We start from the raw sequence: 20,000 nt of genomic DNA on the forward strand, positions 1-20,000 counted from the left end.
ATGGGTTAATGTGTTCTCCCTCGGGATGAAGGGGCCAGTTGTGGCTTTTGGCTGGAAGTATGAGCAGGGTCAGAGGAAGGGTAGGAGGAGGGGGCCCTTAGCGCTGAATTTACACCATGACCAGTATTAACCACATGATGAACCCTAGCGTTTCCCATTCTGGGGGCAAATATTTGTCCAAAATCAACGAGGCGATCAGCGATTTTTTTTGTACGAAGACATTTGGTGTAGAGGGAAAAAAGGAGGGGGGCCTTAATATAGACCCCTGGCGGACTCCGGTCAACGAAGTTCAGGGTTTAAGTTGTTAAGCTTCCTATGTTCTGAGAAAGCGGCGTGAGGGGTTGAGGGAAGTTCAACTGTTTCGCTGAGGTTGGTGGTGAGATAAAGCGGCAACCAACCAGAAGCTCGCTGTGGTCTGGTGGTTCTCAACCTTTTGAGGGCCGTGACCCCCCAAAATAACCATATTTAAACTGGGGACCCCCCCACCCTGATAAACACTTGGAATTGTACGAGTTGAGGCATTCAATTTAGTTTGACTCAGTTCTACAGAGAAATGTTGTGAAAATAGGCGCTCTACAAGCTCACAACGCCTCGCAACTCGGCTATTATGTGAGCTTGTAGATCGGCTATTCAAAAATGTTTTGGTCTCTTTCATATAGTATTTGACAATTTGGCCAATGTTTGACCAGTTTGTATAGTATAGTTTTTGATTACTTTTGATGCAGTAATGGTCTTATTTATTTTCTTTCTCCCTTTTCTTTTTTAAGTCCATAAATTGTCACTGTCATCTGGGGGACCCCCCCCCCCCCCCGCCCCCGAGGGTCCTGACCCACAGGTTGAGAACCACTGGTCTAGGCGTACACACAAAGGTGACGTGGATGTTTAAAGCACACGCCCATTCAGCAGAAAACCACTATAGCTGTTGGTGTGAATTTGACATTGAGGCTAATATATACTGTACTGCATCGTCAACTGAGAAATTATTTTCAGTTTGGAAAATCAGTTCAACATAGAGCTATACAGTAAATGAGCCCTTACCCACTGGCAAGGTGACTCAATTTGGGGGCAAGAAAGGTCATAAAGGTACTTGTTGTGGAGGATGAGGGGGGGGGGGGGGGTAAATAAAGATAAATAGTGAATTGGCAGAGTAGAAAAAAGGGATTAGGGAGGAAGAGTGGAAGACACAGACAGTGAGCAAGAGAGAGCTAATGAGCTGGATTTGCTAGAGACTTGGCATTCTGCTCGTGGTGTCCTCTCCTGCTCTCTCTCTCCTCTCTCTCTCTCTCTCCCTCACTCTCGCCACCGCTCACCGCTCACCCCCCGTCTCCCCCCTCTCCCCCATCTCATTTTTCTCTTCCTCTCTGTCCCTCTCTCCCTCCCTCTCCCATCTCTCTTTTTCTCTCTCCTTATCTCATTTCTCTCTCTGTCTCCCTCTCTCTCTCCCTCTCTCTCTCTGTAGAATAGCTGGCTAGAACTAGCTTCCTGTCTGAGCCCTGAAGCAGGAGTAAGCAAGGGAGGGAGGGAGGGAGGGAGGGAGGGAGGAGCAGCGAGAGGGGGTGGGGGTGTTGGAAGTAAAAAGAACAGAGGAAGAAGGGCGAGGGTGGAGAGGCGGGAGAGGGAGAGGGAGAGAGAGAGGGAGAGGGAGGGAGAGGGAGGGAAGGAGCAGCGGGGAAATTGAATACTGGGGCGCCATGTTCTCACCGCCAGCGTTGCCATGGCTACAGGGGAATTCTGGCGAGTAAGGAAATCTCATTCACTCTGGTGGTGTGAAAAAAAAAGAAGAAAAAAAAAACATAAACAAAACAGGAGGGAGGAATGAACAAAGAAAGAGAAAAAAATACTTCCCCCCCCCCCCAAAAAAAGGGGGGGAAGAAACAGGGGAATGAGAGGAGGAGGAGGAGAGATTAACCTCTACCGGTCCAATGCCACCCATCCCCCAGGCAATTTGTCACTACCTCTCTCTCTCTCTCTCTCTCTCTCTCTCTCTCTCTCTCCCCCTCTCTCTCCTTCTTTCTCTGTGTATATGGGTGATGCTTGTTGTGCTTGCCTCCACCCTATAAGCAAACACAACACCCACCCACAATCCTTCCAGTTCTTCCAACAACCCCGCAGGTATGGCAGCCAACAAAGAGCAACACTGTTAAACCAGGCTCTGTGTTTATGTGTGTGTGTGTGTGTGTGTGTGTGTGTGTGTGTGTGTGTGTGTGTGTGTGTGTGTGTGTGTGTGTGTGTGCGTGCGTGTGCGTGTGCGTGTGCGTGTGTGTGTGTGTGCGAATCACAGGGGTGCACAATGTTCACCATACACACACACACACACACACACACACACACACACACACACACACACACACACACACACACACACACACACACACACACACACACACACACACACACACACACACCACATACAGTAGGTCATATTTAAAGTGGCTGCTGACATGTCAGAAACTGGGACTAAGCACTGTCAATCTGACCTCTCTCTCTCTCTCACTCTCTCTCTCTCTCTCTATCTTTCTCTCTTTCTCTCTTTCTCTCTTTCTCTCTCTCTCTCTGAGCTAGCTAACTGAGGTTGACAGCTGCATGGGATTTGACTGGGCTGTTGCTGCAGCTAACCTGACAGCTGTACAGGGCACCCACTGTATACACACACGCACGTGCACGCACACGCACACGCACGCACACGCACACGCACACGCACACGCACACACACACACACAGCTCCTTTAGAAGTGTGATGCAGAGGGCTTGACCCTGCTGATGGCTGTCCGTCTTTAATAAGTTGCTCTTCTCTTCTCAAGTCATGCGGTAGTTTTTGTACACTAGAGGTTCGTGCCGCTACCCGGACAACTCGGAGGCGGGCACCGCACTCCCTCGAGCCCTCGCCGATGCGCGAGCCGAGTTTGTTTGATCTCATTTTCCAATACAGAGGCAACTTCTATATCCTAGAATCTGGCATCCCTTTTTTTATGTTTTCACAATTTTGGGGAAAAAAAGCTAATGTAGCCAATCTATAAGCTCACTACGCATCATGATGGGACGCGTTGTGAGCTTGTAGATCAGACGTCGGCAACCTTTTTGACATGAAGTGCCATGTTTTCATTTTCTTGATAGTTAGTGATTTTGATTGTCCGTAGGCTATACATAACTTTATTTTCTTCTTCTTTAGAAAATTTCTTTCACATCCAGGATGTAATGAGCAATAACCCACCTTTCTCCCAGACTCCCTCCCCAGTCAGACTTAGGAGTATGAATGAATATAGAATTATGTGCAGGATGTAATTTGTATATAGATGTGACGGGACTTAATTTAACTGACACTAACCTTTTTTTAATACCGGTATGCGGTATCTAATTTTAAAAGTAAAAACATCTCTCTCACACTTATGCCAGTGTGCCAGTGATCACCCTCCCTTGTGCCAATGTTGGCACCCGTGCCTAAGGTTGCCTACCCCTGTTGTTGATCTAAAACTGGTAGATCAACAATCTTTCTGATGAATACAGTTGTGCCTTGCGATTTTGACTTGCCCATTGGTGTGCTCTGGACATGAAAAGGTTGAAAACGACTGCTGTAGGTATAGTCAATGTGCCAAGCCATGGGTTGTGTATAATCTGAAAGCTGGCTGGCATGCATGCCAAAACTTGTTTCTGTGTGAAGTAATTACTGTCAGACTCTGTTGCTATGCGTACATTGATTGCAACAACAGTGGGGCGGATAATTAATCATTTCTTTCTGTTCAAATTTCAAACTGCATCATGTACATTGTGATATTGATTTTATTTTATTTCTCTCTCTGTGTGTTCCAGTGGCTGAGGAAGGGCTTTGGGAATGTGGGCTGTCTTATGAATGCAGGACCCTCCTCTTCAAGGCCATCCACAACTTGTTGGAAAGGTAAAAAGAAATCATTATTCATCAGACATCTTTATCTACAACACAGGGTGTACACAGTAAAATCCATTGCGTTGATTTAACTCAGCATTACACTGTAGTACATTAACACTGAGTATTTTACTGTGTAGTCAGGCAACAAATGCTTTAAATATCGGCACAGACATTTCCATAGTTATTAACCATTTTAATATATCACCATCATGAAATGCACTAATCATAAAACAAACAAACAAACAATTTTCTTTTACTGCAGTATTAAGATTTGCAAATAAACTATGCAAATCAGTTCAATTCACAATTACAATTAAGTCAGGATAAGTGCCATAAAACTACTGTATCAGTTGTGTTACTGTGTTAAGTGGTCAAGGAATTAGAGTGCTAAGACAACAAGTGTAATATTATGCAACAAAGTAACTACACAGCAATAGTAACTACACAGCAATATCCTGAGTGTTAATTAAAGCAACAAGGACTATCGCCTTTATCTTATTTTAGGTTTATGCTGTAGATGTTCTACTTTAACTTTATTTGTGGATCATTGTAATGTTGCTGCTGCTGTTTGTCAAGGTTTATCCAATCCATTGTCCATAGTCTTCAATGACATGATGATAAATGTACAAACTTTTGTGGCTGCTTGCCACCAACACAGAGACAAATCCACCTTATAATTCGGTGCCACTAGTTGAAACCACTCGCTCTGGTTGAAACCGAGTCACTGAGTTCCATATGTCACCATTTATGGTATGTCAGCTAACTTAGTTCACTGTCATTGACGGAGATCTCCGTCATTTAAAAAAAACAAAAAAAGACGGCGACCATATCAACCATCAGGGGATTGATCATACTGGAGATAAATATTCTGTGGTTCTTGAAACATTAGTCAGAATGCTTAAAAATGCTGGCAGAAGCTACAGCCTGTTTTAGAAAACCCCTGGCAATGTATCACAGTTTTGCCGATAATCACTTTCATTCAACAGTTTGTCTTTATAGTGCCACCTTCTCACCTCAGTAACATGCCATTACACTGAGAACTATAAGACTGTTCATTATAAAACCGTTTGGCACGTTTTCTTTTATATCACTTCACATTCAATTCACATCACAGCCCATCTCTGCTAATATAAGCCCATCACAGAAGTCTTCACGTTACTTTCTTTCTTTGATCTAAACACAGTGTTGTGACGTAGCCACATAATTTGGTGACGCATCCAATCGCAATCGCCATGGGCGGAGCGGAACATGGCAACTTTATAAGCTAAGGCCAACCCACTCACATGATCTTGTATAAGTGATGTGATTGGTTAAAAAACCTTAACCTGGCCACAGACGGCTAGTACTGTCGGTTAGTCTCGCCTCGGGCCTCTGGTCGGTCCCTAGGGGGCAGGACAATAAGACACAAGAGGCTGTGATTTACCATGGCTTTTAGAATGGCTAAGAGGCTTAGGAAGCACGACACGGAGCACAGTGCTTCTAAAACGGTTACCAAAAATGACAACATGAAAGCCATAGACATATCCCAATTAAAAACACTTTCAATAACAATTTCACTGCAAGGACTTGAAAAAGGTGCTCCTCACACAGGTCTCCGCCAGGCCGGGCTGCCTACCCAGGGCCCGCAAACTTTGGAAGGCAGTCTTAGCCAATTGGAATGGGATCTGAAAAATCGGATTCATACATCGTGATCACATGAGTACCAACGCACTATGGCAGAAAATGCAATCTGGCACAAACGGGGCCTATCCACGAGTTTCCAGTGTCCCATGAGGTGAATTATGGGCATCACTTACTGTTGTCAGTCATCCAATTCATTTGAGTGATCCGTGTCAGGCAGCAATAATGTGGGAACACAACCTGATTGAAATCAGAAAGGGTCACATTAGTCGCCTACTTACCCTACAAGATCTCCCTCCACACAGCTGATTAATGATCAGTGGCTCTTAGCAGTAGCCTAACTCCTGTCCTGTGTTTCATTCTTATTGGAGCATGTATATCTGCTATTTTTGATTAGCCAAAGATAATGGTTAAAGTGGTTAAAATTTTACTTAATGGGTTAAAGTAATTTGTAAAACCTTGCACATACACAGGACAAAAAGGAGCCCTCCTCTTACCTTACAAATTGAGAAAGGTAAGGTAAGGTTGACTGTATAAGATGTTGCTGATAAGCAAAGAAGGGGGATGTTTGAGGAGTGGGAGTACCGCCGTGACTAAGTTAGATCAAATTTAATTAAATTCATACATTTGTGCATTGTAGCTGCTTTATGTCCTTATTCAGCTTAACTCAATTCAAAATGTTTTGATAGATATTAGATAGATATGTTGATATAATCCAAAGCAGAAACGAAAAGTGCCTTAATTAGCCTTTTTTTAGTAGGCCATAGAAAGCAGGTGCTATTGGGTAGAATAGAAGAAACCAAGCTTCATCCTCAACTTCTTGGTTAAAACATATCAATGTGTGTTTTTACAGCTAAATTGACAAGCTTAATTAAAGTACCTTTCTTATTCAACCAAAAGGTATTTATAATGATGAACTTGTTCAATAGATGTACCATTTAAGGTGCATAACTGAAGAAGACAATTTTCATCAATAGCTCTTCCTCTGGCAAAAAGCATAAATTTGGTCTTGGTTGCGAATCAGGGAACATCATACTTCTGTCAGGTGCATTGCGGTTGATGTGATGCAGGGTAATTGTATTCACGTCTGGCAATTTGTGATTATGCGCTCAATGAAGGAATTGTATATATGTTTTGGTGCTGCCATCCCATCATACAGAGAATGTGGTGCATGTGAAGCTCATGGAAAAGTGGAGGCATTTTAATAAATACATGTTTTGTGCCAAAACATTCAAAGGGATTTGATAATATATGACATAACTGACCACCATTCGCATCAATTCATTATTGGATGAGTACACGCACAAATTAGAATGCCGTGGAGGTGAATCCCTCCATGAAATCACATCGAGTGTTCTATGGCGATATAATGTACTGTATACACTATATTCTAGTGTAGATGAAGATAGCAGGAGTTGCAGTCGCTAGGCTGGGAAGTACAAGCAGCCAGTTGTGACTGGCATCACACTGATATGAATAAAATACAAATAAATGTTGTGTAACGAATAATTACACACTGTTACATACAACAACACAGTCATTGTGCTTCTTTTTCCTAATGTCAGACAGTTGACTTAATGAATGAATACAAATTGTATTTAGTGTTGACTTTTTTTTATTGTTCATTAATATAGAATGTAATTACTGGAGGCCATGCCCACCGTGTGACACTTCAGTAATATTGGCCAACTCTGTTCTGTCACAGTTCTCAGATCATCTCCTTTTGACAATGTTAAGCCTGCACTGCATAGTCCCAAGTGTTGTCATCTGAAGTTACTGTCTTCTTATGGAACATTACTTTGTGTTGTTTGACATAGAAGACAACCCCGAGTGGCGAACATTGTTTCATTACAAAACTATATCTTTCATTCACATTTAACTCATTCAGTGCCAGACTTATTTCTGGCTGTGTTGTCCCAGTGCCAGAGCCAAAAATTCATTGTAAAAAAAAAAGTGCTCAGGAGCCGAGATACAGCCTTTTTCAGTAAGAAGTTAAACAAAGAGTGAATGGAGCAGCACATTTTGTCACGTGGCGCTCAGGGCTTAACAATGGCGATAAAAACGGACGTCTTAGATGTCATGTGGCACTGAATACACATTTTATACTTTTAATCCTAAATCAACTCCAGCTTTGCGGGGCTTTAGTATCCATCCTATTACGCTACATTGATATGTTATCAACTTGAGATGGCAAGAATGTATTTCTCTCTCTCTCTCTCTCTCTCTCTCTCTCTCTCTCTCTCTCTCTCTCTCTCTCTCTCTCTCTCTCTACTAGCTTGGATTGCTTGAATGTGGGGAAATGTAATTGGGGTAGAAAGTTCTATTTACAACCACAAAAAGCAAACAGGCTAAGAAAGTGACAGGTTCAGTCAATCAGTCTGTCTGTCTGTCTGTCTGTCTGTCGATCTCCTCCGCTCCGTTTCAGAACCATGGACAGCATGGCTGCTGTGCCACCTACACACAACAAACAGTGCTGTCTGAACAGCTCCTACTGTACATCATGCAAGTCAATCTGATTGACTGATTTGACATCTTATTGTCAAAATGCATATGCATACACATGATATAATTATTCATATCTTTCAAAAGGACAAAACACAAAAGAGAATTATTACAGAAAAAGAAAATCTATAATAAATACATTCATACATAAAATGTTCTTCCCTTATACTGCTTTATATCGTAATCACATAATGATCGACTAGCCCATGAATTGTGCTCTCACCTATCATGATCATGTTGATTCATAACCCCAGTTCTTTTACTTTTGAAACAAAGTAATTTTCCTGGTGATGTGCCAGATTATTTCAGCACGGGCATTGTCCAATTTGTGCATATTTCGTATTTGTACAGGGACATTGCAGCAGGGAGCTTTCTGTAGGACATTTCTTCCTTGGCTGGATCTGAAAGACGTAGTTGTTTCCTGAATTAAATTAGCATCTACTTCAAGTACCTTGTTTGGGAGCACATCTTTTTCCCTCATCTCCAAAATCTCGACCACTCTTTTGTGTGCCAAAGTATCTTGATGCTTGTAAATCTTTTTCCGCTGGTTATTTATTATGTGACTCGTTGCTGACCTCTCCATTCGTCCAAAGTTCTGACAGATGTACTCCAGTTGCCCTTTCGGTGAAAAGCAGTCTTTTTGCCTTAGTGCATACTCTACATCCTAACTTTTTATTTTTGGGGAAGAGCCATGTATTCCTGTTACTCCACTCACTCCATTGCTTCATTGCCAGGTTCCCTGCTGCAGGTTGAGGCGGTGGTGTCTGGCGCCGAAGCCTCTCTCCCAGGGAACAAACGTAACTTTAAAGTGGCTAGTAAATGTTTTTTTTACGTTAATGTTACATGACATTTTCAATGTCAACATAAGGAATATTAGCATAATTTTCAGTGTTCTACTGAACCGGTGTTGGGGGGTCTGGGGCATGGCTGGATAATCTACCCGGGAAAATGTACAGCAGCAGCCTATCAGAGTAAAACGGTTATCATTTAGTGACAGAGCAAACTGCAATTCAGTGTACGGTCTACACACATCCTCTGCTCTACTGTTTATGTGCATTACAGTGAAAGTATCTTTCCTCCTGATCTTTATGCCAGTCTGCTCCCCAAACTGGTGAGCAGAGGCAGTGTTCCAGAAATCATCATGGTGCCAACAGACAAGGTCTGGCTTAGCCTCTATGGCATGGAGCACATGCATCTTCAGCAACTACTGGGTTAGATATCGAGCGTACTGCACATGGCCTGCAAGGAAGCAGTACTTCATCATGTGCTCCATGAGAGAGAGAAGGTGACAAGTTTAATGTCACCTTCTTTCTCTGCACATTCAAACTGGTGTATGAGAAGTATAGGAAGAATGAAGTTGTCTACCCATTGTGTCAGCCAGTAGGATGGAGATGAGCAGTGTCCAGGTATACTGCTCTATCTGTTCAACTGTCTTCGGCACAGTTGGCAGAAACAACTTCAAGAGTGCTGCTGTGCTGATACTTTTACTTAGGACTTATCTTTGAAGTTGCCTGTCAGCGTCCCATGCTACAACTCCATGCATTTCCAGTGCTGATCCCTGCATCAGTTTTGCGATGCAGCTGAGGAATGACTGTATAATATGCGTCAGACCGGGATGCACGATTACATCATAGAACTGTACCTGCTTGGTTACATGTCAATGGTGAGGTGAATCCATGTTATTCCCATGTAGGCCTGTCCCCGACTAAGGATTTGTTTAGTCGAATCTAATTGGCGACTAATTGCCAATAGTCGACTGGCAGTCGACTAATTAAAAAAAAAAAAAAAAAAAAAAAGAATTAGGGCCAAAATACATTTTATTTCAAAGGGCCAAGTCTACACAGTTTGTTTTGTGTCTCCAGCAGAGTTTCTAGTGTCTCTATCTCTCTCTGGAAGAGGTTGCACATGAACTCTGCAGCCGCACTGAGGCGCTCCAACACAAACAATACCAATACAAAGACGAGGAATAAGAAGAAAAAAGTGGAAGTTACGTGTGGTTGCAGGTGTAGACTTGGCCAAAAAACTATTTAAAACATTTTTGGCCATTAAAAAAAAAAAAAAAAAAAATTCTTCGACTAGATTCGACTAAGAGACACGCAGTCGACTCGGACCCCCCGCGACTAACCAGTCGACTAGTCGACTTAGTCGAGGTCAGGCCTATTCCCATGTCAACAAGTGACCATTTCTGCTGTCTGCTTGGATGAGAAGGTGCGAGATAGACCTTGACCTGACCTTTAATGCATGAGAGTGACCAGCAGTTTGAAAATCTAACAATTTATACTTGACCTAACCTTTAGCACATGAGATTGACCTGCAATTGAAAATAATGACCGGCAATTGAAAATAACAGAAATGGATTCTACACACATGAAAACCCCCAAAGGAAAGGTAGCCTATTACACATCATTTTTCAGTGAGAGCTGCTTTCTCCATAGTGTTGCGTTATAAAAAATAACTGATCTACAAGCTAGCAATGTTTTGCATCACGAGGCGTTAAGTTGTAGATCCGTTGATGTTTGGCACGTGGCTCCCTACTGTATAAGTTCACGACGGTACCACAACTCTCCCTATTTCCATGGGAAACACAGCTTCTTTTATGTGTTTTGTACACTTGCTGACTGTTCCTGGATGCACTCGTTTAAGGACACTCTCCCGGAGAGATCCCTTGAATTTATCCGTTTGATTGTTTGTGCACGGAACGCACATCACATGCTACGAGCACACACGTATGCACACACACACACACGCGCGCGCGCGCGTTCACGCACACACACACACACACACACACACACACACACACACACACACACACACACACACACACACACACACACACACACACACACACACACACACACACACCATCACATCATGTAGCACAGTGCTTCTCAACCTTTTCTGGATCAGGGCCCACTTGAAAATCTCTAAAGTGTTACTATTTGAAAACTGCACCAACTCAGTGAGGAGAAGTTCAAGTGGTAACGTAAATGTACTGATGTGGGTGCAGCGCTGCCACGCATAGATGGCCACAGCCCACAGCATTGTGTTTGTCAGCGGAGACAATTGTTCGAAAATGGGAATGTAATGAGCGAATAAACACACAACATCAACATCATTTTACTGTTATTATTTATTTCAGCAACCTTAATATTTAAATCCAAATTTATGAAATGACCACAAGTCGCAGCAATTAATTATTGGATGAGTACACACACACAAATTAGAATGCCGCGGAGGTGAATCCCCTTAGCTCCCCCGCATTTCAAACCAGAGTACCTGCTGCGGTGTTTCCTCACTGATCGTTTCATCTTCCACCCATCCTGCTTGTCTCACTCTGACGTGGGCACTCGGAGCTCGGTTGGCGGGTACATGCACTAGTATGGGCATGGTCGGTCCATTCTGCATTGCAGAGTGTCGAACAGATGAGCATGCTCTCTGAGACGGTCAGGCCGGAGTCCGTGCATAAAGGCTTGCAGGGCCAACTCCTCTTGGATGGAACACAAGAATGCAGGCTACTGCGTAAGCGTGGGTCAGCGGCGTAAGTCCCCAAGCTCTCTTTCTCTCTCCTCATCCTGGCAGACAGTTGTTCTCTGGCTTCATCCTGGGGTAGGGGCCGGCCAAATAACTTCTCCAAAGCAGCCATGAGAGCAGTGCAGCTCATCCGTTCCTCTGGGCGGAGGTTCGTTAATATCCACTCACTGTTTGACCAACCGTTAAGTTGAGCCACCATCTGAACTTGAACGAGGTAGATTGTCTGAAGGTTCATCTCCATAGTAGCAGGGTAGCATGGCATCTCCTCTAGCTGGCATTCTACTTTTGAGGCATGATGACAGGGGAGGGTGGTTGCTTGAAGCCCCTGCAGTCGAGGGGTGTACCGCTTAGTCATGCTTGACCGCGAGGAGTGGTGGCTGCCCATAGCCCCTGGGGTTCTCTTAGTAGCTGATACTCTTAGTAGTCAGCGGATGCTCGGCAAGGTGGTATTTGTTATGTGGGTACCGGCTTCCCTGATTTGTTAACTGGCCCCATCGGCTTCAGTGATTGGCCGTCCTTTGGGTCACGTTTGTACCGCTTCGCGGTATGGTATATGTGAGAAAAGCCAGCTGAGACTGTTATGTTGTCTTGAAACATGTCAAGACAACATAACATGTACATCGTACATCAGGTAAAGGAGTATTGTTCAGCAGGTGGGCATGTATTCCCGACTTGCATCGCCCTAGTTATTCTCTCAATACAGGTACCATTATTATTTAACAATAATATTTTATCACAGCTTACATTTTAAATGACATAGTCAATTTACCAAATGTTAAACCATAAAGACACATATTATGGTAATTATTATGGTAGCAGCAGTTAGCAGTCAAATTAATTACCCGAATTTTGGATAATTTACAGGCTTATTTATTTTCATAAACTAAATTGATTTAGTTAAAATCTCATATTAGCTTTGCAGCTTAGTCCTATGCACCTGAGTTGTTTGTGTACACAGAACATGAAAATTACCCGGCGATAAATTAAGCCACATATTTTTTTTTTGGATTACCGCACCGTGAATAAAGGCATCAACCTGTATGAATGAGGCATCAACTATTATGAATCATTTGGATGCAAATTATTTGCCGGTGAGCATTTTTGTATCATTTATTTGTCACGCCCCAGTGTGTAAAAGCCTTAAATTGCCTTACCTTAGAAAAAAATAAGCCATCTACTAACTGCCTTGCTCTAATGAAATTATAATCTTGACTTCTGAATCAGTGGCTCAAGCAGCTCTCCTTTCTGAGTCATAGCCCATCTGTTAAATGAAGCAGCACATATTTGTTCTCGATTAAGTTAAGCATCAATGATCATCATAGGGGGCAGGCTGAATTAACCTTCCTATTACCTTGAAGCTTACTGCTCTTATAACTCTCTGATTCAACACTGGAAGGATCAAATTCAATCTCTCCTTCATTTCACACATACACATCAATGTACAGTATTTGTACACACACAGTCAACTAAGTCCAAGCTGTCGCAAGTCAGCCTAGCCCCTTTGACAGAGTTCAGGGAAATGGATATGGGAGGGGAGGGGGGGGGGGGGGGCTGAGACTACTATATGCTGGCATGGTCTGCCACCTTTCAGATATAGCTCTGCACTGTATATGTTATCCTACATGCAATTTATTTTCAGTTTCATGTACAATTGACTGTCAACTTGTGTAGCCATAATCTCATTAACATTACAGTACTTACTTCCTCTTGCAAAGCGAGTGTGGGTCTGTGAAAATCAGACACATTTCAACTTTTGATTGACTGGTGATACAAACATAATTGACACAAGAAATTAACAATCACACTTTGGATATTACACAGAACAGAGGAGAGACGAATCTGTTCATAATTATGTGTGGGATCTTACTCAGAGCTAGGAGGGCTGCCGCACACATTATTGCAGTGTATCAGGCTATAACATTGTAACCTCATGTTTGTCCTAGTGATGGCAACATGCCACACTACTTTTCAATGTGTTTACTGTTCAAATATTTGTCTCCATACAGCCTGTCACTCTGGCTGCACCGTAACGATGTAATGACAGTCCTTTATTATATCCCTGCCCCTCAATACTCCATGACGTTCCATACTCGTGCACAACCCCAAAACAATGTCATCCCATGCCCCGGCCAGACCGAAAGATGGATGGAGTTAGAGCATGCCTCCTGGCAGTGATTTTCACTTTACTGAGCACAACTTTCTAGTTGGTATTGAAATATTGCCTGTTGGGTGTAAAGTGTAGAAGGCTGGTGAGTAGCCTATTGTGTGCAGCATGGAGACGAGGGAGCTGGGTTCAGAGGACATAGATACTGTTAGTATGTAGTGTCATCTAAGGAGGAACTTAAGGAGCTGGTGAGCAGGTCAGCAAATGTCCTGAAAGGGGGACATAATTAACTGGTGCTTTCCAGTATAGACCCCCAGTAAAAATGTGGGATGATGCACAAGGTGTGAGGGTGCTAAGCCGTAGTAAGCGGTACAGTATGTAATTATAGCATTGCCTTGATGGATGGTTAGTTGAGAGATGACAAAGGTCTGATAATTCACTAGAGCAGTGAGGATGGATGGGACAGATAACTATGGCATCTCTCAGTGGTGTGATTTTATTAAGGGGGGGGGGACATGACACAGATATTTCTAGCTACTGTACGCCACAATAAGCAGATTGGGGGGGAGAAAAAAGCAGCATTAAAATATTCACCTGATAGGAGTTTCTCGACCAGGCTGTAAGGACAATGATGCCAGGCAGGGTACTGTATCTAGAGGAGGGGTCACATGATAGTGCACTGGCCAGTGAATATTGCTGGTGTGGCTGTTTTGCATTGCCTTGGGACATTAAAGGGGTACAGCGTGGCTGAGGAACCAGATACCTGGCTTGCAGTTTCACATGATTCATGTGACGACGTTTGACCTTATTTGATAACAACATATTAAATAAATAAGTACAATGAATCACGCACGCACGCACACACACGCACGCACGCACGCACGCACGCACGCACGCACGCACGCACGCACGCACGCACGCACACACACACACACACACACACACACACACACACACACACACACACACACACACACACACACACACACACACACACACATTTTGTTTTGTTGTTCATCAAGTCTATTTAGAATATTATTTATTCAATGTTATTAAGGGATTATTGTAGGTCTGTGAGAGGCTGGCTGGAAGTAATGTCTACTCCAGTCCCAGACAGAAAAAGACAAGCTGGCTGTTCTGTTATTAATGTTGAATGAGAGCGGTGACCATGGGAAATAGAAGGCTGGCATGTGGCGAATAACTGCTTTTACAGCATGAGGAGCATCTGTAACTGGGTGAGGAAGTTGCACCAAAAATGTTGAGACTAGACTGGAGGTTATCTGTCTGCTAAGCCTGGCCAAGCAGAGGAGAATCAGTGTTGCCAAGTCTGCTTATTATAATCGACTTTGGGCTTGTTTTGCTGTAAAGTCTCTTGTAAATATTGATGGTTGCGTTTTTTTGGGCTAGTTTCTAAAGTATAGTTACTACAGTACAGGATTTTTAAAAAGGAGAAAAAAAATCTTGTGTCGCTGCTCAACATATGGCCTTCACAGTTCCTATGACTTTTGGGGCTCTGACGCACAGAGCACCTGTCATACTTTAATTGGTGGTTAAAGAACCGAACTGAGAATGAGCATTATGAAGTATAAGATATCACAGATGTGTCCTGGCCATAAATGATGAGACGTTACAGGAGGGAGGGGTGAGTCTGAACTGCCTGCCCAAAATATGCCAAAAGCACCACGTCCACGGAGGTTATGTGGTCCACCTCTCGTTTCCGCTTGAGGTTTTCTGTGAGTGGGAGGCTTTTATTTCCCCCCATCTCCTGACATCCTTATATCACATTATTAATGTTGTTCACGTAGATGGTCGCACGCTTTCAGTTCGCGCACGACTGTTCGTGCAGATCCGTTTCCTCAGCAGAAAATCCCTTGCGTCTCCTCCAACTTGCTGAACCCAACTCATTTAAATAACAAATGCACCAGGAGCAGGCACACCTGGCTCTTAAGGGGAATGGGAGACGAAGCTCTGATTGGTCTAAATTATGTCATGACCTAAACACATCCATGATTAATTCAGAGACTAAATACAACCCCATTGCCCCCACGTTATCCACCATCTAACTAGCAAAATGTCTTAGCTTCCAAGGGATTACGCCATGGGTTTGGGGTCCGCTCATAATTCCGTTATGGTTAGGGATAGGGTTAGTTATAATGGGGCCAGTCGGACCCACGGGATGTCGGAATAATGGGCCGTAGGAATAATGACATGGCACCAATGCGTTTTAGACCATGCACCACATTGCGCTATAGATTGTCTAAATAGGGCCCTTAATGTCATAGTGTCCATGACATTATTCCTGGGTCAGGTCTAAATGGGTTGCTACATGTATGGCTTATGATTTTTATTGGCTCCATAACCTGTGAAATAATGGTTATTGATGAATATTTGAATGGCTCCACCTAACAAGAGAATTAAAAGCCTCCTGATACACATGACGTGCTGGGAACAACATTCTTTGTGATCTTCATTCTTTGTTTTCTGTACACTCTTCTCAGGTGTCTGATGGATAAGGATTTTGTGAGAATCGGGAAATGGTTCTTCAAACCACACGAACTGGAAGAAAAGTCCCTGCGCACCACGTAAGTAGGACCCTGCCCACACACACACACACACACACACACACACACACACACACACACACACACTTGGGTAAATAACACAGCCATGCTCTTCTTCAGTGTTATTCTTCTATAATGAAATTAAAGTTGTGCATAATGTGAAGTAGGTGTACGGAGGCATTGTTCTTCTCTTATCACTGCAGGCTGTATGTGTTTGTCTATGAGGTTTCGTGTACATTCGGCAGAAAGAGATACGGATCCTGCGTGTGGGCACACTGTGTGTGTGTGTGTGTGTGTGTGTGTGTGTGTGTGTGTGTGTGTGTGTGTGTGTGTGTGTGTGTGTGTGTGTGTGTGTGTGCATGCGCGCGCGACAGCTATGCGGTGTGAAAGGCGTCCATGTGTTGTCTGCTTCATCTTCTCTCCTGGATATGCCGATGACACCTCTGGCTGCCAGTGACATGACTCCCACTGGCGTGTGTGTGTGTGTGTGTGTGTGTGTGTGTGTGTGTGTGTGTGTGTGTGTGTGTGCTTGCGTGCACGTGATGTGCGTTTGTGAGCGGAGCTGCCAGGCTGGCCAAGCATGACAACTATTGAAAGTCAAGGTAGTGAATGGTGGTGAAGAGTGAGACTAGAGCTGAGTGGAGGTCTCACACCTCTGTGTGTGTGTGTGTGTGTGTGTGTGTGTGTGTGTGTGTGTGTGTGTGTGTGTGTGTGTGTGTGTGTGCGTGTGCGTGCGTGCGTGTCAGGCTGTGTGAGAAAGGTGATTGTGACAGACTAGGCAGAGTATGGATATGATGGCAGCAGCTCAACTTGTTGCTCTAGCCATTATACTGTAGTTCTCATAGATATAGAGGTATACCGTAGGTAGGTCATAAGTACTGTACCTACTTCTGTGCTCACAGCCACCTACCTTGCTGGGAGACCTGATGACACTTGTTGCTATGGATATAATAGTCAAAGTAACACTTAAGTAACAGAGCAGATTACAGAAAATACCTTAAAACCGTTAAAACAATATGCCAAAAACCCCACAAGTAAAAAGAAAAAAACGCAGAAATTGCACCTGTCCTAACGCCTTATCACTTTTCTTTTTAGAACAAGTGGCCTAGATTGCAAGCTCAAACTTGTTAGTTTCTTTTAACCCAGGATCACTACTGTGGAGGGATGCAGGGAGAGACAGCCCTGCTGGCATTTAGTGGAACCTCAAACACAGACCAGTTGACATCACCTGTTTCTCACACATCATCCTGGATTTGTTACTGTGAATGTTGCTTTGAATATGTAGTCGCAAAGTTTTTTCTACTGGAAAAAGAAGGCTTGAATGAGCTGAAATTGAAACAACACTGTGTGAGCTTGTAGATTAGCTGTTTCTCCGGAGTGTAAGCCACTGCAGGCTGAGAGGGAGTGTGTGTGTGTGTGTGTGTGTGTGTGTGTGTGTGTGTGTGTGTGTGTGTGTGTGTGTGTGTGTGTGTGTGTGTGTGTGTGTGTGTGTGTGTGTGTGTGTGTGTGTGTGTGTGGTGTTTATAGCGAACAAAAAAAATCCATCTTTTGCTGATGTATCATGTATGAGAGGTATGAATGTACTGTTTATAACAGTATGATTGTAAGTATGATTTACGACGATTCTGTCCCCATCGGGACATAACTCGGCTGAAGTCAGACGTTAAGGCTAAAAGGATAACACAAAAAAAGTCCTGGGGACCTTTTTGTGTGCTCGTCTGTTGCTGTTCATTCCCGGTGCTGCTGAAATGCATGCGTTTGTTTGTTTTTTGGCTATATTGTGTTGTGTAAGCGGCTGAGATTAACACATGTGTAGGCCTAATTGAGATGCTCATACTGTTTCCACTGTTTTCATACTGTCATAATACGCTGCTGTTGCTCCATTGTTGTCTGTGGCAATGAAGTGATTTTCCCTAGAAATGTTCTGAACGGCCTGTACGACCGCGTGTCATTTGTTTACAAATTTAGGTTGTTTAACACAGGATGGTGTGAACAGTGAACACAAAGCAGATCTAATGAAAAATGCGCCTTTTTAGCAGACTTTAGGTGTGAAAGACACCCGAGTGTTGTGCCAAATGTGGTGACTGGTGGTGACATATCAATTTGTGTTCCGCCCGCCCAGAGCATGGGAACGAATTGTGGCATCTCATTGGCTGTCAATCGGGCCAATGATCAAAAGGTCCCGGGAATACGGGCCAATGATCAAAAGGTCCCGGAAATATGCTAATGAGCAGTGATGTCAATCTCAGGACTTCTGAATGTTCTGAAAAAGTCTCCCAGAGGCCCCCATAGATTGGTGACTTCCACTTCACTGATAGGCTGTGTTGCTATGAATAGAATTAAGGCTGCAACTTTCGAACATCATCGATTATTCTATTTATTAGTTTTTCGATTAATCAAATAATCAAGAAACCCTTTTTTTTCTCCAATTATGTATTTTTTTTATATATCCACTAAGAAATCGATTAACCGCTTAAGCGCTATTTTACATTTTGAAAATAGCAGATCTACAAGCTCACACTGTGAGCTTGTAGGTTGGCTATTTTCAAAATAAAAGAATATACATATTTTTACAACCCAAAGTTTGGGATTATTTATTAATCAATTATTTTATTAAATAATCGATTAGCGGTTAGTTTTCATAATTTATTAAATCGATTAGTTTGATTAACTGTTGCACCCCTAGGAATGTCTGTTCTAGATGTATTTATTTCTATGGTCTCACATTATTTTATTTGACGGTATAACAGTTCATGTCTCACGCTGACAAGGCATTAATTAAACAGTGAAAATACAGACTGACAGCTTCAAGGGAACCAATTAGCCAAGAGAAACCACAAATAAATAATTCAAGGATTTCTTTTTAAATACTGTTAATATCAGACAACTGTTATCAGACCACATTAAAACTATTTAGTTACAGTTATGTAATCTTTGTCTGGAGATTTTATCTGAATTGAACCATGAAGGCAAATCATGAGGAATGTAACACAGTACAATCCTTGTAAAATGTACACTCTCAGAGTTAAATAATCACTGAGGATTTTGCTGTGTAGAGATATCTGTAGCAATCAATATACCAGCTACTTCCCTGTGTGCCTTAGTGATGTCATGTTCTGCTGTTCAGTTTCTGTCCCACAAACATTTGTAGGGAACTGAGTGAGACTTGTGTTGCACATACAGTAGGAAGCGTATTGAGGATGAGTTGTGCCCCAGACTTTACTAAACTTGACTAAACTTGACTAAAATGTTGTGCACTATTTGAAGTGGAACCTATATCAAACTTCTACATAAATGTGTGTAGATGTGTGTGTGCGTGCGTGCGTGCGTGCGTGCGTGCGTGCGTGCGTGCGTGCGTGCGTGCGTGCGTGCGTGCGTGCGTGCGTGCGTGCGTGCGTGTGTTAGTATACAGTATATAGGCTGTATATATAAAACCATATACAGTATATAACAATTTATATTTAATTTATTATTAAAACCAAAAGTCTGTCTGTTCTTCGGTCTGGTTGGTTTCCATCCAAAGACCACCCTGATCTGAATCCCAACGCCCTCCGGTCTCCTCCCTCAACCTCTTCTTGTTCTGGTTATTTTGGTTCTTGTGGTGGAGGAGTGAGAGCTACTGTATGTACACCTTTCACAGGTGACAGTTCCCAAACGTGACATCCAAAATACACCACCGCAAAAATCCCACTATGCAGTGGCAAGCAATGTATCCCTCAATGTGGACATTGTATATCGAGTTATTCTAAACACAAACAGAATAACCTGTCTTCTAAATACAGACCTTAACGGAGTTGCC

General features: G+C 43.1%; 1 protein-coding gene across 2 annotated transcripts in view; it reads left to right on the forward strand.

The window, feature by feature from the left end:
* Positions 1-20,000, forward strand: part of LOC308078110 (mediator of RNA polymerase II transcription subunit 13-like) — a 150,997-nt gene that overhangs the window by 65,331 nt on the left and 65,666 nt on the right. For both annotated transcript variants that reach the window (XM_080419191.1, XM_080419192.1), the window contains exons 3-4: positions 3,808-3,892; positions 16,139-16,222. In XM_080419191.1, the coding sequence (XP_080275317.1) occupies positions 3,808-3,892; positions 16,139-16,222 (169 nt within the window). The remainder of the gene's footprint in view (positions 1-3,807; positions 3,893-16,138; positions 16,223-20,000) is intronic.

Source organism: Gymnoscopelus braueri (genome assembly GCF_963280865.1).
Source record: "Gymnoscopelus braueri genome assembly, chromosome: 22".
NCBI lineage: Eukaryota > Metazoa > Chordata > Actinopteri > Myctophiformes > Myctophidae > Gymnoscopelus > Gymnoscopelus braueri.